This window comes from Haliotis asinina, chromosome 15 (genome assembly GCF_037392515.1).
Source record: "Haliotis asinina isolate JCU_RB_2024 chromosome 15, JCU_Hal_asi_v2, whole genome shotgun sequence".
Taxonomy (NCBI): domain Eukaryota; kingdom Metazoa; phylum Mollusca; class Gastropoda; order Lepetellida; family Haliotidae; genus Haliotis; species Haliotis asinina.
Genome location: NC_090294.1, coordinates 45,637,786 through 45,661,102, shown reverse-complemented (window position 1 = coordinate 45,661,102; position 23,317 = coordinate 45,637,786). Strand labels below are relative to the sequence as shown.

Here is a 23,317-nt window from a genome sequence, read left to right as displayed (position 1 = left end):
ACTCGACATTTACATTGTAAATGATAAATTATTTATATTGCAATAATCCGATATTTACATTGTAAAAGATCCGATTGAGACTTGTACTGTGGGTAACTTCCCTGTCCGACTGAATATCAATATCCCCCAAACCCCAGGTTAACCTAAATCAAACATGGTGAGTTTATTCTTTCCCCTCCTCTTCCGTGATATTGTTATTCAAGTGTGGAGTACACGCAACTTTTTCCTAATGTGTTATATCATATGTAAACATACTCTCCGACGTGTTATCATGTGTAAATATGAACGGGCATGTGTAATAATAGCATTCGTCGATCCTAACACATACAAGCGGCAAAACCCTTTCGACATCCACATGACATATCTGTCAAGAACAGAGTCGTTTGTAGGATAACATGGGCATGTGTCCCTGTAGTATTTTGATCTAGCTTCAGTTGTTGGAAATATATAGCCATGTATTGCCATCTATAGTAAAACTGTTTTTGATCTCATTATTAGTTTTAAATTCGAATCTGTGATAATCAATTAATTTAATGTCCTTCATTGACATATTGTACGAAATTAATTGTTATCGTCACGATGCAGCTGAATTTTTGCCATGGTGATAATAGATTTTAACTCATTTACTCACATGGGCATAAACACATGCAAAGCCTGATCAATTGTTCTTCTATAAAACATCAGTCATGCGTCTTATATAAATAAACACATGCCATGCTTGATTGTTCCTACATGTAAACTCTTAGTACCTCTGTAGGTAAATGGAATGCCCAACATGAAACGATACAAAACGAACTTAGGAAGGGTTTATTTGAGTCAACATATTTCAGGTACGGTTACGGTTTATAATTTGCCGTGACAAAATGTATTAGAAATCCCATCAGAACCAGCAAAATATAACAAGGGCAAGTCTAAAATATTCCATGTTATGTATTGAGCAGACAAGAGCAAGATTCACAATAGAGGTTTCTAGTACAATGCAACTGAGTCAAACCTAAAGTAATCGGTCACATATATAATATCAACTCACCAAAGTATTGTTTTTCAGTGAGAAACAGTTCTAATAAATCTTTAACGGCGAGCGGTCAGTCTTGGATGAATGTAGGTCGAAGTTGATAATCAGGCGAAGAGGCAGACAGATGTAGATCGGCCGAATGATGACACCACTCCAATATTACTGGAGTGTAAGTCCGTGTGTGTGTCCCGTCAACACAAAAACCACCCTTATATATACACAGTCACTGATTCTTGAACATTCCAGCGAAGTATCGAAGCTTCTCGATCGGCCTCGTGTTTACCAACAGTCACAAACCCATCTCTTACACAACGCCGTATAAATTGTCTTTACAATACATTACCGAATTATGCTCTAATGAATCTAACCCTGTAACTGTGTTTTCAATGCTCTTTATGAGGAGGCATACAACAAGACATCTTCTCTTGATCCACCTCTAGGGCACAGAATTAAACCATTTCTTTCTTCGGCTGGCATACAGCTGGAAAAAATAACTACTTCCCGTCTTCCTTCTTCTCCTCCTTGGCAATTGGTTAGGTCACAAGTTGACCTAAAATTAACTGCATTTAAAAATCCAGACACTAGTGAATTACAATATAAACAAGAATTTCATCAGTTAAAAAATAAATATAGCAATTACAACTCCTTATTTACAGATGGGTCAAAGGATGGTGACGAAGTCGCTTCTACCACTATCACTGGATGCAGAACAATATCTTCTCGATTACCAGATAGCAGTTCTATTTTCACAGCTGAAGCAAACGCCATGTTAACGGTTCTTAAATATATTCAAAGACACCCTTGACATAAAGAATATATAATCTATTCAGACTCTCTTTCTTGCCTTCAGGCGATCAAAAACGTATCACGGAAACATCCACTTTTAATAGAAATGATTGAATTCACATGTAAGTTTACTTTTCTCTTTTTCCAACTAGCAAGAATTTTGTTAATTGTACCCATGGATCTTCCAAATTAGGATTAAGATATATACCAAAGATGTTGAAATTACCCCCATGCCAGTCTAGGCTATATTCTGCATATAATTTTGCTTTGCTACCAGTCATTGAACCTACCCAGATAGCGTTTGTTTTTTCAATGTTCATCTTAAACCCTGACGTTTTATAAATTTTATGTTATGTTTCTAGAGCTGCTTTAATCCCAGATTCATCTAAATATAACTGAGTGTCATGAGCATATTTTCTTAACTTATATGCTTCCTTATTGAGTAAAATAGCTTTGCTATATATATTGTGTCATAGTACGTGGGATTTCTGCAAAAAAATGAAAAGGTATGGTGATGCTGGGTCACCCTGTCTACAGCCCCGATCCTTAAGGCAGAAAGAGGAGAGATAGCCATTTTCGGTAACACATGAAGACGCGTTCTGCATCGGTATATTTATCCACTAAATCATGTTGGGCTGAAACCGAAATTTAGTTAAAACATTTACAATAAATTTCTAAATTATTTCATTTGCCCGTTTTTGTTTTCTTTAAATATGATGAATATGAGATTGATTTTCCTTTTACTTTCATTAGAAAGGTTTCATGAAAACGCTCAGCATAGCTTGAGATCGAAATCATCACCGATTCCTGTATTAATGATGTCTAAAGAATATTCTGCTTTCGTTTCTTTCGCTATTTAGTTATAATCTGTATCATAAAGCAGAGAAGTATTTGATTCCCAGTTTCGTTTACCCTTTACCTTACTTTGAATATTGGAAAACGACAGTGATATGGCTGAGTGATCCGGCTTGTATCCTGGCAGCATTGCTGTTACCAAAGTTGGGTTTGAAATATCTTCAGACACTAGAAAAAAAATCTAATCTAACTTGTTGCCCTGGGTTCTTTTTCCACAAGGTAAAACTAATATTGAGGTTCTTGTTTCTCCAAATATCTGTCAAATTTTGTGAATCTTTGTAACAAAATTTCTAGCTTTAGCATTGTTTGTATTTTTGTAGCTTTCTTGATCCACATCAGGATTTAGGACAAGGTTCCAGTCTCCACAGAAAATTATGGATTCGTTATCAAAACCATTAATAATACTGAATAACGAGAGATAAAAGTCTGGCTCATCCTGAGTTGGTTTCATACACGATACCTTCAATACTAATGTCAGTTACGATATAATTTCCATTTGAAACAGTTTTTTTATTATGAATATCTATTTCAGTATTTTTATCAAATAGGATAGCAACACCTCCTGAATTCGAAGTAAAAGGAACAATTACACATTTTGTCCGAGATTCATTTCTCACAATGTTCTCATCCTCTTTTTTGATGTGTAGGTCTTGAAGGCATATAATAGAAAACTGTTGCTCTCGCCACAAGTTAATAACTTTTTTACGTGTTGTTTTCCCGACGACCGTTTGCAGAAAGTACATACATAATATGTTTCGTATGATACAGCAAATTTCATTCATAATAAAGTGAGACTTCACACGTACTGAAGAGAAAGTTGGGGGTTTTTTTAACATACGGACATGAAAATCATTTGTAAAACAACACCTTAATCAAAGGTGCTGTTACCATACACACCAACCATCCATAACAGCACGAAGAGACATCAGAACATTGCATTTGTGTCTGAAGGAAAAAAAAGGGAGGTAACTGTTGGTTAGCCTGTATAGCATATGTCACACACATATAAAAAAGGGTTAAAATTTCGGGATTCATATGTACCAAATTCGGTTGTCCAAGTGTCTCCAACCAAACTGGATACGTAATAAAGTAAGACAATACGAATAAAAATTCTGAACAAGAAAATATGTCCTTATGTAAACATGGAAAATTTGTAAAATTGATATATGACAAAGAGAGATCATACATTGAAGTATACGTGAACATTTACATATGTGAATACACAGCACCTTAAGCCAAGGTGACATTACTATACACACCAACCATCCTTAGTTCAGCATTTATATGAAACCTGACCAGTATGGAACTCCAACAGTTATCAATATATATTAGCCGCAGGGTCAGTAAGAGCATCACAGTTGTCTTTAGCGGAAACAAAGGCAGGAAACGGTTGGTTAATGTGTGTAGCTTAAGTCATGGTATAGAAAATGTTTCAGCAGTTCATATTTACTGAATTTAGTTCTCCAAGTGTCTCCAAGCAACCTGGATACTTGACAAAGAGAGATAGCACAATTGCATTGCGAGAGATATATATGATAAAAAAATGAATAATTGTAGAAGCACATTATACATGTGGCAGTGACAGATTTTGTATATTTTAACATGTTGTATATTGATTAGAATTCATGTGAATAAATTCTTCAAAATTCATTGCATAGTTTTAGTTATATTACTTAACCTATTACTCAGCCTGCCTTAACTATCACTCACAGCCAGTTCGCTGAGCATGCTTACCACATCTTCACCACACATTACAATTACATAAGCCCTTCCCACTTGGGTCCTTTGTCTTCATAGCCAGCTTGGGCAATCAGCTAAGCTTTACACCTTCCACACATTACAAGGTTTGTGGTCACTCGGCATTCAATCGTCAGTTGTTGATATGGCATGTTGATTTGCTGGGACATATCTTTGGACAAAGTCTTGGATCGCATTCTGTGGTAATTTAGCTATTTTATTTACTTATTGCTCTTGTGATATCATATTTGGACATTTCTAGTAGTTGTATAAGTGTTTGCTATTCTCCAATGCATAGTACTGTGTATTTGATGTTCGTATCGGTGTAAGTGACCCAATAAATACTCTGCATCCATTATAATGTAATATTGATAACATGATTAATAAATGTCAAGGTGTGTGATAAACAGATGAACATAAGTATAGCTTTGTAACCATGAATGAATGAATGAATGAATGAGAGATCTTATTCTTGCATTGTTTTAATATTGCTCAGGACAAAATTGTATGTTTGAATACTGTATCATTGCTGGGGATTCTTTGTAAATGTTCGTTATTAGCATGTCTGTACATATTAGTATTATTATTTTCTCTACAGACAAGCATTTGATACAGACACAACAGCGTCCCCAGGTGTGAAATACACCTGGGCCCACACACCTGGTATGTTTATGTATTGTTTATATACTAGTATGATGTAACTGAAATGGAAGACAGTTTGTGCACAGTAATTGGTTACAGAAGCAACTATTTTATAACATCATAGCATATGTGTGAATAATATGTGCATATCTGTGTTGATAGCATGTGTATATTGCTACATTTATTATATTGTACACCTGATTGTTTCAGGGTTATTGTTTTCACCAATACGCATCGGTGATCAACAGCATGAGCATCGATCTGGGAACCGATGACCTGTGTCAACCAATTCAGTGAGCCTGACCACCCTATCCCGTTAGTCGCCCCTTACGACAAGCATAGTCGCCTTTTGTGGAAAGCATGGGTTGGTGAAGGCCTATTCTACCCTGGACGTTCACGGGTCCCGGTATGATTAAGAGAGAAGTTATCAGTTTGTAATGAGATAGAACATCACCGTAACCTCTGTAATGTGAACAGAAGTGGGCATCATTTGGGATATTAATCTTATCGGTAAATAAATAAATAAATAAGATAAATTTTCTGTGTACCGAATTCGGTTTTCCAACTATCTTGTTAAATTTCATATGTGACAAAGAAAAGTAACACAGATATAAGAATAAGAAAGAAAAACGAAGACAAAAAAGGTAAAAGTACCTCAAGTAACGGAGACATTACTATACATACCACCGTATTTAATTATAGCATGGTCAGATGTTGCCCAAAGAGTTATAATCGTGTAGTAACTGCAGGGTAAATATAAAAACATCACAGTAGTATCTGTAGTGGAGGTAAAGACCGCTGTTGTGTAAACAAAGGGAGGTAACTTTTTGATTACATGTGTAGCGAAAGTCACATGGGTTATCTAAAAAGTGAATTAACAGTTCCAGGTTCATATTTACCGGATTAAGTTCTCCAATTGTTTATCCATCATAGTTTTATTATTATAATTTAGACCACATAGACTTCACATGCAGGTACATGCAGGTCCATCCTCTTGAAAACTCTTACAATATCAAATTTAGATCATTTGTTTTCTTTGCTGCCATCACCCTAAAAGGAATTCCTTAATCAACTGAAGAATATTGTATATATTTTCATGTGGGATGGCAAGAAGGATAAAGAGAACAACTATATGTAGAAAATATGTAGAAAGTGGATTAAGAATGACACATATTAAATCCTGTATAAATGAACTACAAATATCCTGCCTCAGAGGGTATGTAAATAAAACGTCAACTCACATTCCCAGTTTATTTCAACAAAATATTTCTCCTTGGTGCACATAATCAGTCAGGTAAGGAGTAATAACCCACTTCGGGGCGATGTTTTATGTATTTGGAGTAAATACTATAAACAACAACATAAGATAAATATTTGTCAGCCAGAAGAAATCTTGGCTCAACCGTTGTGGTTGAATCACCAGTTCACAAATAGTAATGTGTTGATGGAAGGTTGGTTTAACAAAGGTATCCATACATTACGAGATACATGGGGTGAAAATGGTTTTCTGTCTTTTAACGATATTAAAAAGATTTGCTGCATCAAAGGTACACAGTGTAATGTGTGTTTATGTGTGGTAAGAATATCAAGTGTCGGTCCAAAAAATTTGGCCTCTTCTACCACCTTGATGGGAGATTCTTGAGAGGCATTTAGAAGTTTAATAAGACGAGTATATGGATGACGACTTCTTTTTAATTGTCTAACACGGGGCAAGAAGTAGCCCAGAAACGTCGTGTTAGACCATAAGAAGAAGTTGTCATCCATATACTCGTCTTATTATATCCACCAACTTCTTCGTCTTATTATACCTCCATGGGAGTACCATCTGAAGGTCTGGATCCATGTGTTTTATGTATTTACGACAAAAGTGGACACAATGTGTTTTTGGATTTTGAAAACGTATCAGTTTCGTAGGCCCATTTTTGGAGTTGTGACTGGCTTGCTTTGCGTGCATGTTCCTTCAACGACATGAAATACTGAAATCATCCACGAAAAGGGACGTATCAACTCAATTGTTGAAGACGTGAGTGAGGCTGTTAATTGTTATGCTTAAAAGTGTGACAGACAGGATGCTCCCTTGAGGGACGTCCTGGTCTTGCTGGAAATATTCAGACATTGTGGAAACCACCAGTACTTGAAACTGAGATATAAACTGAAGTAGTCTGCCCCTCAGTCTAATTTTTCTTTCTGAATTCTTAATTTCCATGTTGTATATTCTAGGTCGCAAAAGATGGATACAGTATGCTGTTTGTTGATAATGTAATTTTTGATAAATGATTCCAGACGCATCAGATTGTCAGTTGTACTTCGGTACTTTTTGAAATTACATTGGAGGTCACTAAGGAGGTTATTGGTCTCCAAGTACCAGATTAACCATTTGCTGACCATGTGCTCCGCGGTTTTACAAAACGCAGGTAGTTAGTGATATAGGTCGGTAGTTAGATCAGTATGATCCAGCCCAGGCTTTGGTATATGGATGATAATGGCATCGTGTCAAGGAGGAAAGTTTATCATCCAAATGTCATCAAATAGATTCAGTAGTGTTTCCAAACCTGAATCAGGAAGGTGTTTCAGAAGCTGATAATGGATATCAGCTCCAGTCACAGTGTCGTGAGCCTGCCCTAGGGTAGTAGGTAGTTCATGGACAGAAAAACCAAACCTGAATCAGGAAGGTGTTTCAGAAGCTGATAATGGATATCAGCTCCTGTCACAGTGTCGTGAGCCTTCCATAGCACAGTACGTAGTTCATGGACAGAAAACATTTCACTGTAATCTTCTCTATTATCTGAGTCAAAATTGACTGATTTCTTACTTGTTGGGTTTGGTATTTCTGGAACAGAGAGTTAAAATTTGAGGAGGAAGAAACGTTTGTCACATGACTACTTTGGAGATGTTGAACAAACTTGGATTGCTAGAATGCATGCTGCCTTGGCCCATTTCTCATTTGTTCCAGTCAAATTTTCTTTGTTTCTGCTGCCCGTCAGTCATTTTGGTTTGAAAACGAAGCGACCTCAGCCAGCGATTGTAAATGGCTGCAAGTCAGTGCTCCATTGTGATGGGAATCTGTTGACCACATATGAACGGAATAGGTGCTTGAAATCCCAAGGTTTTTACCCTTGAGTATCAGCTTCATTTCGTGAAGGAACAAAAGCACAAACTTCAATCAATGACAATATATTGTATTAAAACACGATGCCAACAATGATCAGTGGAAAAGAAAGTGGCTGTTTTCTACTGTATTGAAAACAATAAACAAAATCAGTGCAAAACATGCTTCCAAACAAATTACCACTCACCAACAGTGGCAGACATCACTAAAGTTCCAGTTCATGTTCTAGACATATCGCCTATAAATTTTCAATCCAATACTCCACTTCTGATGGGCATATTCTGAGTATCCATATAGCTGGAAAATTGCTAAGTTCATCCTTAAACAACAAATCAGCATATAAGCATCAAGAAGAAACTAGATGCCTGAAGCATATCATCAGGATACAATTTGGGCATAATACTATCCTTGAGCAGCTAAATCCAGACCAAATTTATTCCAGCCATGGACACTCAGAATATTTCAATTAAGTGTGGAGTAGAACAGCAATCTCAAACCACTTCTAAGAATAAATGCCAACAATTGTGCTTCCAGAGGCAATACTAAACTTTTATGACATTTGTAATCATGTGCAAAAAAAGCTATCAACACAGATTTGGCAAACTTTTAGTACCCAATGACTATCAAATGAAAGTGATTCCAAAAATAAGATATCGCAAGCAATAGTATTGTTTTGTCATGGAAAATGCTGTCCTACATATAAATATCAAGTATGAATGATGAACCACATAAATGCGACCAGAGCACTTTCCACTGTATTGTAACATCAACTCGAACACCACTGTCCACCCTAATCTATATCACACATCATCAAAACATGCATCAACATATTCCAGTCTTACAGTAAATGCAACAAGCAACAGTTTCTGAATACAGGACTAGGAATCTGTGTAACAATACACTACTCCAACCATCACCCCATATCTGTAATTGGTTAATCAATTCATTGCTCTGTATAGCATCATAAGAAACTCTTCATTTCACATAATTCATGAAGAAATCAATGAAATTACAGGAATGGCAAATATTGTCATAGTCCCCATCTATATACAGGATCGTTTCAGGGTCTGTTGAATGTCCATCTTTGGTTAGTGCACTAATGACAATTTAAATTGTTATTTTAATGCGAACGGTTGACAACAGAATACTGACTCTGATATTGGTCAAAATTCTGTTTAGCAGTTTAGGGATCTGGATATATGATGATGATGCCTGAGGACCAAGACAACTTTGTTTTAGTCCAATACAAAGAAAAAAATACATATGTATTTCAGTCTTACTTAAAAGACTATACTTAAATCATTGACTTTGGAAACAATAATTCCTAAAATTACTTAAATATTATTAGTTCAGTATTGCAAGAAATACAAATTGCCACAGTAACTTGAAACAAACTGTAAAATACATTTATAACTGATGTATGAATATGTTTTCTCAGGTGTTTATTTGTTGTATGTTTTTGTTGAAATTAACATTGCAGATTACGCTTACAACAAACTAAAATTAACAGTCCATTTGACTTCCCACTCTAACGTACATTGATATGAAAACCCTTTAGGTTTCTCATCTTCTGAGGTACTACTTAGTTTACTGGCTCATTATACCAGAAAAAAATCATTTAAAATCATTTATTCATTACTTTGCTGAAACAATTATATGAGATAGCTACCGGTATGTTGCATTCTGAGATGTCTTTACTAAGTTGTCAATTCAACATGACCCTGTGATAAATCCTGTGATCATTGAGTTGTCAGAACAAATGAAAACAGCGCTCAATCATTTTGAAGAATTAGTTCATATATACACTTTCACACAAAACATCAAAACAGTACCTCATACTGAAAATAAATGCTGATAGGTACACTTGCTTTTCAAATCTTGTCAACATCAAATCTTCCATGAAAATGTTTTTGTAAAGAGCGTAAAAGTTCATGCCTTGCATAGAAAGGATTTACATAAGATTTGACAAAGCATATAGGGCCTAAAAATGAAAAGGCTACGGTTCCAATTACCAGACCCACCCTTCAATTCTGGTGCCGACCCTATATTTTCAGGGTATGATGAATAAAATAAGCAGTCAAATACCATTCATTGTTTTCTCCAAATCCAACACACACTGGTACTTCTGATAGAGAAAGTCAACATAATGGCCTCATGTTTGATTAAATAAATAATTTACGTCTCAAAAATGAATAAAATATAAAATAACAATCTTACCTCCCTACCCTCAATCTTAAAGACGTGTAATGGAAACAACTGCATTTTTTCATTTGGCCTATGATTTGGCACTTAGTAATGCAAAAATATTCAAAGACTCCAAAGTTCTAAGGACTTAGGCTGAAAAGGGGATATACATTTTTGAAAAGATGTAAATAATACAATGATGAGTTGAAAGTACCATATACGTACACAATAGAACTTTTATTTTTCACACTTTCAACCAGCAAAAAAAGGCTGAAGTGACAAGAATGAGAGCAATGCAATTTGAAAAAGGTGTCTATCTGAGCTCTGATCATGCATACTGAGTTTGGTTCAGTGTGAAGGTAGTGTGGCTGTTTTGGTTCTGGTTCTGGTAGTACGCAGGTCGGTAGCCCTTCTGGGTACGCTCATGCATCATCTTGGAAGCCTTGTGGAGCTTGTCTACAAACTCAGGCACACCTGGAATAATAGGACACTCTATACCTGCAGGATTACTGAGTGGTAATTATTGGTCACTTTTCTTATAAGTCAACATGAATGTTAACTAACCTGTTGAAGTGGGGCCTGACAGACATTGTTAGCTTTTATGTTGTAGCTGAGCAAATGTCATTTAATATTGTAAGTGAATGAGTTTATTTCTGGACCAATTCCAGTGATCAACAGCAACAACATCGATCTACTCAACTGGGATAAAATGACCTGTGTCAATCAAGCCAGCGAGTCTTGACCCTCCGATTCTGTAAGTGGCCTTTAATATTGATATACACTGTTGCCTCACAAATCTATCATTTTACATGTAGAAGCCCTCTGAAGCCCAGCAGATACTGTTAAATGTAGCAGTTTCACACTGCTGTGTTGTGTTGTAGTCAGACAGAGGTTGTCATCTTTCATGTTGTAGCCTAGATAATGATTGTTATAGCTAACAGATGTTTCTCATCGTACCTGAGCCAGTATGACACGTCATATTACCTGCCATTGAGCACAAGAGATGACCTTCAGCTATCCAGTTGTAGCCTAAAAGATGATGGTCACCTACCTGTTGTAGCCATCCAGTTGTAGCATACTGACGGGAAGGTTGTTTGAGGATCATCGTAGTATGTCAGGACATACTCCAGCCCATTCTGTAAACACACAAAACCAAACTGTTCATGTTGCACATGTGCTGAGGTTGCTTTTGTTTGTTTGTTGTTTGATGCTGCACTCAGCATTGTTCCAGCTATGAGGCAGCAGTCTGTAAATAATTGAGTCTCAAGCAGGCAATCCAGTGATCAATAGCATGAGCATCAATGTACATATGCTGAGAAATTGTAACGATCTTGGCACTTTCAGGATGTCCCACTACACGTTTTAAATGTTTACATCAAGCCATGGCACTTAAGTCACATTTTGTCCTTGGTTCTCCATAAACCACAAGAAACAAGTGAAGACATACAAGAATGAACCTCTCATCCCTCATATTGTCAGATATCTCACCTCATCAAAGTCGGAATAGGGTTTGATGACAAGAGCAGACTGGAACTCTGTGACTCGGACTACATTGTCCTGGACTGGGCAGATTGGATGGTTGACCGTCTGACTGTACACTGCCATGAGCTTGTTGGAGTTGTCAACCTGGAGTCAGTCAGTGAGTGAGTGAGTGAGTTTCATGCCGCCCCCGCAAATATCCCAGATGTGTGGCAGTGGCCTGTAGCCTAACCAGTGATCAACATCAATAACATAAGCACTTATCTGGGAACCGATGACATGTGTCACTGTCAACCAAGTCAATGAGCCTGACTAGCCAATCCTGTTAGTTGCCTCTTACGACAAGCATTGTCGCCTTTTGTGGCAAGCATGGGTTGCTGAAGACCTTCTCCAGCCCAGATCTTCACAGGTCTGGAAGAACAGACACAACAACAAAACACTCATGTGATGTACCTACCTGATCTGTGCCCAAAAATGTTTAACACTATAATAATAATAATAATAATAAGTGATGACAAAACACTCAGTTTCAACAAGCATTGTCACTAAGGTGACTTAATCCCTTGCTGCAAATTATCAAATCAAATGTTTTGCTGAAACCTTCAAAGTGTCAGTAAGACCTTGGAAATGATGGTGAAGGTCACCAAAATCAACTGGGCCATATGCCATCCCTAAATAAAGCTTGGTTTCAAATGTGAAAACAATTCAGCGACCGGTTCTTGAGATTTCTCTCGCTGACAAGGGTAAAATGTTAACATTCCCTTGTGACCTTGAAATGAAGGTCATGACCACCAAACCTGACCAGCACCTTTCTCTTACTGTGATGAACCTAGGTACCAAATATGCAAAGGATGTAGACATTCCATTTTGCACGTACAGACTACAGACGGAGCCTAATACTATATCCCCCGCTTTGAGCTGAACGTGCAGCGGGGGATAAAAAACTTTCAAGCATACTCATGTAATAAGTCATCTGTTTATTAGCAGGACAGATGTGTCCAATCCCTTATACAAACTTACCTTATATCTTCTGACATACACATAGTCACGTCTGTACATCGGATACTGGAATCAAAACGTACAGATCACTGAAAACACTACAATTTATACACAACAATCTGAAGTACTCCAAATTACATTCATGTCCTCAAAACACATACAAATTTGGTTTCCCTATCTATAACAGTTTCTGAGAAAATCTGTTCCCCTTGGGGAAACTATGCACAAAGTTAAGAAAAGCATGATAAGGGCCTTAACTCTGTAACAATTTGTAATATTGTTTCGAATTTTTGAATTACATCAAGGCATTCATGTTTTGAAAACACACCAAACTTGGCGCCCCTATCTATAATGTTTTTTGAGAAAATCTATTCCCATTGGGGATAAGATGGAAGAAGTCAAGATAAGCACAACAAGGGCTGTAACTGTGTAACAAATAGTAACACGGTTTCCATTTTCAATCTCCATCAAGGCATTCATCAATGTCCTGAAAACACATACCAAATTAGGTTTCTTTAACGTTTTTATGAAAAATTCTGTCCCCAACATGTTGGATGGACCTAGCTCATTTATTCAGGTCACGATCAGATGAAGTTAGCAACACTGTTCGTGGACTGTGCTGATGTTTGGCAGACTCGTGAGAGTTTCTAGGACTTCAGTCCTGCCCCTCAACAAAGAAATCGAGACATGTGGTCTCACCTAGGCAAGTGAGTTTGTTTAAATAATAGCTGTTCACCCAGCAGAAAATGAGAACCTGGTGGTATGAGTGATGTGACTATACCCCTCTAGTGCCTAACAGGCAGCTTTGGCTATCCGGGATAATAATATTCACATTGTAAGATTGAAAGAAAAAGTTAACTTAAATGTTTGTGATTACTGCCTGACTCAGCAATAATTTCAGCTGAGTGAAGAAAGCCTGAAAAAAGCTAAGTCTAACCCAGTGGTTGATATTATGAGCAAAAATCCACATCATCAGGATATGACATCATAGTCACACCTCACAAAGCCTGACAAACCAATCCATCAATCACCTATTAAATCAATTAATTAGTGTGTACAGGACGTAAAAGAACTGCAATCATGGTGTTTGTGATAATTACCGGAAACTTTGATGTCCAGTGGACTACCTCAGTACCACTTTCCTCATGCTTGTCAATGATTCTGATGTCTTCTGATAACTTGTCCCACTGCTTCCAGAACTCCAGATCAACCTGTGATGCAAGCAGCACTTGAACACTTCACGAAACATAACCATTTCCTAGAGTGATTGAGTGAGCTTAGTTTTATGCCTCACTCAGGATTATTCCAGTTATTAGTATATGGCGACAACCACTAAATGATCCAGTGATCAACAGTATGAGCATTGGGATACGATGATGTGTCAACCGAGTCAGCCACCCTAACCACCCAATCCTGTAGGTCACCTCTTACAACAAGCATGAGCTGTTTTACTAAAGATCAATTCTTACACATGGATGTCCGACAACTGGTAGTCTAGACTGTGCAAGTTACAATGGCTGAGTAGGTTAGGTGGATGACTTTGTGTGCTGGCAATTAGGTGCCTGACTGAGGGTGTGGGTTCAAATCCTGTATGACACTGAACCAAACAAAAGTACTAGAATCTGTACTCTACTAAGAAAGTGTAATTGCAAACATAGAACAAGATACTTTCAATCCGGAGTATACACTTACTCAGTCAGCATTCATCTGACAAAGGAATAAGTACACTCTGAAATTTTGTGCTCCTCATCATAAAGAAGTTGACCACACAACCAGTGATCAACATCATGAGCATGAATGACACTAACGTCATCAAATACATGGAATTCAGCAGATTTGAAGAAAATTCTCATCCCTGACAATTACGAACAATATAGCTTAGTGTTATTTCAAGGTAAAAGTAGTGCTCCTCTCAGTCCTAGTTTGGGAAATATGTTACCTGAGTATTGAAGAAGGCTCTTGCAGAAACGTCATCAAACTTCCCATAAACTGGAACACAAAATACAATAAGTCACACATATATTAAAATATTTTCACAACAGACGTTGCATTGTTTAAGAATTAGTATTTAACAATTAAGACCTGCTCTTATGAATGCAATCACAATTCTAGAGGTGGGGGGCAAATCATTTTTAACATTACCTTCAGGGTTTATGCAGCATGTGCCTGCCTGTACCAGACCAGGCTAATACTTACTCTGTGGTAACCATGGTAACCAGTGCCAGGTAGGGTGACAAGTACCACCCTTTCATGAGTGAGTGAGGGACCGAGTGAGTGAAGTACGACCCTTTCATAATTGGAGTGAAAGCTGGGTGAGAGTGAGAGAGACAGAAAGAGAGAACGAGAGAGAGTGAAGTTTTACATCCCCTTCAGCAGCAACATTCCAGTCATATCACAGCAGGGGGACACCAGAAATGGGATTCACACATTCTACCCTAGTCGGAATGCTTTAACAATAGCCTGTCTCACAGTCCCTCAACCATATTTTCCCGACAACCTAAGGCTCCCTGCAATGCTAAAGTCCAAAATGGAACAAGGTTACATTTCTCCAGGTTCTGAATCTCTGGTCTCTTTAGGGCTTTTTTTCAATTTATTTGTTACATTTAAAATTATGCATAGAGATGTAAGACTCAGTGTAGTCGTCTTCTTGAAATCATCCATCATTCTTTCTTTAATGCTTTGCTCACTCACATGAACAATCTGGAAATTTCAACATCGATCTTTCATACGTCAAGCAGTATTACACTAGTGCAATATTGCCGTAAAAATATTACACTGCAGTATCATCATCGATGATCAATAGAGATAAGATAGAGGAGCAAAATAGCTGATTTTAAAGTGATCTTATGTACCATAGTACAAAAAGCCACCACTCCACTGGCCTGGGGCTACTAAATCCAGTTGAACCAGAAAATCAGTAAACAGAATGACTAGTGAATTTTCTCTCTCCTACTTGTTAAGTCATAATACACTTTCATATAATGCAAGATTATGGCCTGATAAGAGTAATCATCATACTGGCAACGTAATGATGTCATGCCGACAGGATTTCGTTCTCATCTATTTCGGCAATCTCTTCTTAGTTTCTACGTTCACATTTCTGGCTAGATAATTATTATGTGAGCTAGTAACTTTCAGGCATAGCTAGCCTAATTGGCTAGCAGCAGTTAGTAATGATTTACCTTTATACTGGAACAAGCTAGAGTTAAACTCAAGGGGTCTTCTCCACACTATCAGGTGTGGTCTGTCAATGACCTTCTCCCATGGACAGGACCCATCCACAACTTGACTGCGAGTTTTTTGGACCAGTTCCTGGATGTGGACCATGTCGTACACACATCTGAAACATGTCCAAACTGATCAGAAACGAAAGCTTGTGTATTCTGGATGTGTAACTATGGTAACACAACAAAAACATGTCAAAACTGACCATGAAAGAATGCTTGTGTTTTCCGGATGAGTTACTGTGGTAAGACAACTAGTGGTGTTCCGATTAACTAAAATAATCGATGACTGGTCCAGTGACCAAACAACCAAACAACCAAACAGTTGATCACATTTTCTCATAATCAAATTCAAAGAATTTTGTGTTCTGACAGGTCAATCTCAAAGGTTACCTGACACGATCTCCTTCTAGGTCTTGTTAGACCCAGTGTAGGAGTGTAATGTGTTTTCTTAGACTGACCTCCATGATATATTGATCATTATCTTAAACTAGTAAGTTGCATCATGTTATACATATCTGCAATAACAACCTGGTTAGGAAAATCTGATAAAAAATAAACGCTCACCAATTTTTTCCAGTGGCAATGAGGAAATCATCAACTTTAAGATTTCATCCACTTCCCAAAATTAAACACAACCCAAACATGTCAAAACCGATAAGGAAAGAAATGTAAAAATGCATTAAACCTGACTAAATGTGTTTAAAAAAGGTCATACTTTGAATTTGTTTCCTTGTTACCATAGTTACATGATATACTGCACTTCAAATTTTGCCCAAAAGTGCACAAAATGCACACATATTTGACTACATAGCTATAGTCTTCGAAACTGAATTAATATGAAACAAGTGTAATCAGAAGATGGCAAATCACTTGGCCTCCACACATTTGAAAGATAAAACCATCTGACAGATATTTAAAGTCCAGCTTGTTGTCATTTTAGACTAAGTTCAAATTGTTTCTGTGGAAATCATGAAAAATATAAATGCCAAAAACCAGTAAATAGCAAAAGGCACCATTTCAAGACCTGCCATATAAATATGCAAAGTTCTGTTGAAAGATCTTGAATGGCTTTCAAGTTTTGCTCCAGAAACAAAGCCCACCCTTCCCTATTGAGACTTCCATAGAAGTCAGGAAAAATAAAAATGCCAAAAATCTGTAAATAGTAAAATGCATCACTTTAAGATCTGTCTCACATATCTGCCAAGTTCTGTTCAAAGATATTGAACGGATTTCATCTTATGCTCTGGCAACGAAGCCCATCCCTCCTTAAGGAGAGATTACGTCCGAATCGTTTTCATGGAAACCAAAAAGAAATGTATCACAACAATTTGTCAATAGCGAAAGGCACCAATTAAAATATTAAACATAAATACTGAATGCAGAACCACAGTATTTTGCCTTCAGTTCAGTATATCGTAATGCAAACCAAAACTTACATATTTTAAGTTTTCATAAAAAAAAAAAAATCACGTTAATGTGATATGAGAGATATATTCTTAAAATTAGTGTGAAACCTACATTCATTCAACTTATTTTTAGTTGATATACTGAGAGGAAAAAATTAGGGGTCACATGAAAGGATTAGTGTTCCTCTATTTTTTCCAAAGTTTCTTCGTCAGCTTTGTATTGTACAGCTTGTAGAGAAACCTTGACAAAAATAAGGGAACATTTGTGCGTACGTGTGATCCCTTACTTTTTCCACTCAGTATATCAACAAATTACAAGTTACAATGGAAACTCAAGTGGCTTTTGCTTTGACTGATGATCTTTCCCGCTGTGACCCCCCAAACGGGGTCAGGGGGGAGAAAATTACAAAAATGAGTTTTTTTCTTTTTTTTACAAAATGCATTCTAATACTGGTAAACACATATAAGATGATCCACGACCTGACAAATGACCCCAATTTGCATACTTGGGAACGCCCCACAGAACGATCCACTTGAAACAAGACGGAGACAGGTTGTCTGATAAATATCGAGAAGTTCATTTTCCCCGTGCGTTTCACGAATGAATTGTTATAGCACACTCGATTTGGGAACAGGTACAATCCCAACGAATTGAATCAACACAATATACTTAGCAAATATGTTTAGGACCACAGATCCATTTCACGAAGCAAATGACATTTTCCTAGTTTTTTTAAACGAAATTGTTGAATCTCTAAAATGCTTGTCAATGCCCCAATCATCTATTTGTCTTCGTCTTAACTAAAGGTTAGCATGGAATATCAGTATCTTATGCCTGAAATTGCAGTCTTATCATTCGAAGGAATATGCGGTGTTGATTTCATGTCACGGTTAGCATGTATTGCACGTGCATAATCGTCAAGCTACCTGTAGCAGCCAAGTGTACTCGCCCAATTCGTTGTACCGCCTCTCTTGTCACAAATGCGTTTAGTGCGCAGGATCATCTAATATGTGTCTAGCAGTAATTGCTTACCAGAACACCTTGAAACAATTGCCAACTAGGAAGTGTGAAAAAACAGCTTTGAAGTTTGATTTCTCCCTTGGACACAATGCATTTTTCAAAGTTAAAGTCTTCCTGTGCCTCCAACTAATTAATGAACCTTAAACATTTTCATTTTTCCTGATGGAAAGCAGTTATTAGAGCGTATATTGTGAAAAAACGAAACGATAACTTTTCCAAATATTTATCCTTTGGGGGTCATGGTTGTAGAAATCCCCTGCACCCAGGCTGCAGTAAACCATCTCTAAGTTTTTTCATGCAAGAAGCATAGCTTTAGCATTTTTGAGCTATTAAAGCAAGAATGCCTTCTTGAAAGTTAATGAAACAGTTGCCAACTAGAAACTGCAGAAAAACAGCTTTAAAGTTTGATTTAGAAATCAATTATTAGAATACATTTGTGTAAAAAAAGAAAAAAACTCAATTTGGTAATTTTCTCCCCCATGACCCCAGCTGCAAACATCTTGATTTTGAATGTATGTAGGTTCGTTACTGGTTATCTTTTCAAAGCAAATGGCAAAAGCGTGAAATCCCCTGTTTTTTCATCCGTCATGTAACCATCATCTTTGGGTATTTTATGGGACATTGTAATCACCCTGTGCGGTGTTCGCATCCAGTTTAGTCGGTTCCACAGTGACTGAATTAATTAGCATGATTAGGGTAAAGTGCTTCAATTAGTACTGAAGAGGGCACTCGTCTTGTGTACAAGAGGCAATAGGTTGACTCATGAACATGTTACATCTCTGACTGGTAATCTCAGTTTTCATAAACACTTGCTTTTAATCCAGTCACCCTCGTCGATATGCTTAGTTCAGTATATCAAAACTCATCCCTATAAGCTTTCAGTTCCAGTTGTCTCTATTTATGGTAATACAAAGAAAGACTGAAGTAAGTTATTCTTGCCCACACTTTGGTTGCCAACTGCCACTGTTTAATTTTCAGTTTAAGAAATAAAATTATATATAAACATGATACTCTAATTATACCATATTTTTCATATTTTCTCCTCTTTATGTTGTACAGGACATGTGTTCACTTGTGGAGGTGGTGACTTGTTCACCAATCCTCATTTCATACATTTTCTTATTCAAATATGTTTTAACTATGTGTGACTAAACACAAAGGACCTTAAAGGATGACCTAAACCTTATAACTGCTTTATTCTCGATCTTCATTAAATGACAAGCTAAGATATCTGAAAACAACAAATTCTGTGCCTTAATTAATGCAACACATACCAAGTTATTTTCAGAACTGTACATGAATAACTTATTCTACAACCTGAAGAAAAGCATGTCGCAGAACTTTTAAAATAAGCTTTTTCGTTTAGCTGAATTTCATTGCTTACATGGTTAAACAGAACTTTTCTACTTTTAAAGTGACAACCTACAAAACTTTAGTGTTAAGACTAAGTTGTTCAGTTGTGATACCACATGTGACATCCATGTCACAACCACTGATAACACTAATGTGTAACACCTGATATACACCTATGTTATCTGCTCCAAGACAAATAAGGATTATAATGTATATGTTTTATCATATTATATTTAGTTTGATGACAATAAATAACCCATGAACATGCTATCCCTTGGACAAAGTAAGCTATTTCTTACATCAGCGCATAGATATGTCTATGTTTACATCAGTGCATAGATAACATGTCTATTCTGACATCAGTGCATAGATATGTCTATGCTTACATCAGTGCATAGATAACATATCTATTCTGACATCAGTGTACAGATATGGACATATCTGCTGTCTGCTCTGATTAATACATGTACATAAACACTTGCATCTGACAAATCCACAGTGATTAACCATGTAGCCAATCAACACATCAACCACTAATCTTTAGAAGTTTGTCCATTGCCCTTGCAGCAATGCCACATGTATATTTCATAACAAGAAATACGTTCACATCAGATTGGAGTTCATAATCCAATTTTAGAATAAATATTTACACAAGACACAACAAATGAGAAAGGCAAACAATTAATCACTATATATGCCCTTGACATCATCAGACTTAGAGGCAGGGTGAATGCTGTTATACTGTATATGTATACTGTATATGTATACAGTATATGTATACTGTATATGTATACTGTATATGTATACTGTATATGTATACTGTATATGCTGCATGATCCCTATAATCCGAGTTCTGGCACCCCCAGTTAATACTTGTAATGATGTGATTATCATTAACCAAGTGAAAGACAACAAATACACAGTTCAAGGGCATTCACAGTAAAACATGTACGACATGATATGGGTAGTGATAGTTGTATCATATGGCAGTTGTCTGAAAAATAAATGTCTCTAGTTTTGAGTATATTAACTGATATTCCCTTCATATTTGCAAAACCTACACGATCATTGTGTACCATGTGTACAGAAGTACATGTCTGTACACACACATTTACACACATACCTTTGCAAGGTGAAGACTGAAGTGTTTTAGTAAGCATCCTCTGCAAGTAGACGATGAAGACTTTTATGGATAGACAACAACTTTCTTGCAGTGGATGCAACGTTTTGTTGTAGATTCTAAAACCATTATTATTATAAATCATTATCAAGCAACTGATACAAAACATATGCACAAGGTTAGAATCTACACTGAAATGTCGCATCCACTGCAAGAAAGAAGTTGTCCATACATAAAAGTCGTCATCCTCATCATACCAACTTCTAAAATGCTACTTAAAGAAATCTTCTGCAAGTAGCTAGTGAGTGAGGAAGTTTTGGCCACTGTTAGTAATATTCCAGCAATATCATGGCAGGGAATACCAGAAATGGGCTCCACACATTGTACCCTTGTGGGCAATCGAACCCAGGTCTTCAGCGTGACAAGAGGATGGTTGGACCATTAGGCTACTCCACTGCCCCCTTATGTGAGGATCTCAAGTGATTGTCAAAGACGTCATTCCTAGATAGTCCCCTGATGCTTCAGCGGACAAATCCAGAAAGTTTCTGTACTGGTTGCAAAACGGTTATAGCCATGATTTAGTGGTATTTACAAAATTACCCTGTCAATCATTTAATCAATGAAACAAAACTAATATTTAATTAGCTAATCACCGATGTGGCCCTGTTCACTGCTGCAAATCATGTTTTTATAAAATGTAACATGATCCAGTGAAAGAAAACCATGGCAGTATAAATAGGTCGTTTCTCACAACAACCTGAAACAGTTCTCTCCATTTCAGCATTTTTCCTGTCATTTGTATTACTATATTAATATCATAAAGTATCCTCAAATAATGGATTGTGCGCCTAGCTGAGGGCTTCTTTCACAGTAGATAGACAGGGAATGAAACAATGACTTTCGTAAACTTGACTTATTATTAGCAGGAGCGTGTGACATCCCCCCGACTAAGTTAAAAATGTTTATAGGGTTCTTATCTTTTATTTTTCTTTTATACTTCTTACTGTGAAGAATGTTTTTCTGTCCTTTAATTTGTTATTTTCAAATACCTCCGGAAAGAATACATGAAGGAATCATAAAAGACTGGAACTGCGCATGTGTGATCTGATGTATTGGCGATAACTTTTACACAGTGATAACTGTTTGGCAGTGAGTAACAACCATAAATCACTTAATAAACTATACTAGCTAGCAACCAGTTATCACCACATGCCAGTTATGACGAACACCTGGGCGTAGCGCTTGCGAGGAGAGTTTGATTTATCTCTAGTAGCCTATCGTTTTCATGATGTGTCAATATGTCAAATACTACGAAAATACAAATCAAGCTGTCTTCTCAAACGCTATAGCCAAGCATTGGCGATAACTGGTACTGGTGATAACTAGTCGCCAGCCAGTATAGTTACATTAACTTGTAATAATACAAACTTTGTGGGTCTGGGACTGGTGATAAGTGAGGTTATTAAATACACAAACTATATAACTTTAAGTTGGAGTATTGTTTTGCTTTAAAATACTTATAATATAATACGTAACTATGATGCTGGACATGAAAATGTCAGCTTGTCAAATTTAGGATCAAACTTCAACGAGAAGCAGGGAAAGTTACAGATGACAATCTTTCCGGTATTTTTTCCTGGCCCTGTAGTAACGCACACTGACAGACATGTTTCCGATATATTGCACTCTTGTTTACAAACCTGTTGAGGACATCGTCTCCTATTTTGTTCTCTTCCCAGGAGAAGAGTGTTGCTGCCAGCACGCAAAACAAGGATTTCTTGTGAAAGCGACGTAAAAGAGAATTACCGACTTGATCGATCAGCTTTTCTCCATAGAGTCTATTGTAAAATGCCATAACTTGAGTCGCTCTTTTCAGTCTCTGAGCAAGTAAGAAACTACATTGTTTCTCAAAACATTCTGCGATCACTGTGAACTTGTGATTACAGTTTGCCGAGAGTTCTTTAAGAATTGTTGACCAATTTTGTCCGAATAACGCCCTTGCACACCCATATCCAAGACGGTCGGCAGTTTTCTGAACACATAATTCCTTTCCCTTTGCGTTACTCGAGCGCAAAATGTGTTTCATGATAACCCACAGGTTCTGAAGTTTTAATTCCCTTGCCATTGTGACAATAATCCGTGAAGTTATCTTAAGATCACTCAAACACGCTCTGACTCCATGCCCTCCAAACTGTTTCGATGCAAGCGCATGGACGTAGGTTGTTCCCACTGTCACAACCGATAAAATTACATCACTAATATGATGTATCACAACAACACAGTATAATCTTGATTTGCATCAGTGCTAGTAAACATTTTAGGAATATTACAAAATTGTAGATTTATCACACCGTTGTTGTCATCGTTCATGTATAATGGTAGAA

The 23,317-nt window shown here is 36.9% G+C and overlaps 1 protein-coding gene across 1 annotated transcript; it reads right to left on the bottom strand.

Annotated features, from left to right (window-relative positions):
• Positions 1–8,198: 8,198 nt before the first annotated feature.
• On the bottom strand, positions 8,199–23,161 carry LOC137265840 (stAR-related lipid transfer protein 7, mitochondrial-like). The gene is made up of 8 exons (XM_067801302.1): positions 22,634–23,161; positions 15,989–16,146; positions 14,746–14,795; positions 13,907–14,017; positions 12,828–12,872; positions 11,817–11,954; positions 11,380–11,464; positions 8,199–10,802 (listed from the first exon to the last, which is right to left on the bottom strand). The coding sequence occupies exons 1-8, from the start codon at positions 23,056–23,058 to the stop codon at positions 10,657–10,659; spliced, it is 1,158 nt and encodes a 385-aa protein (XP_067657403.1). The 5' UTR covers positions 23,059–23,161; the 3' UTR covers positions 8,199–10,656.
• Between the last annotated feature and the right edge of the window lie 156 nt (positions 23,162–23,317).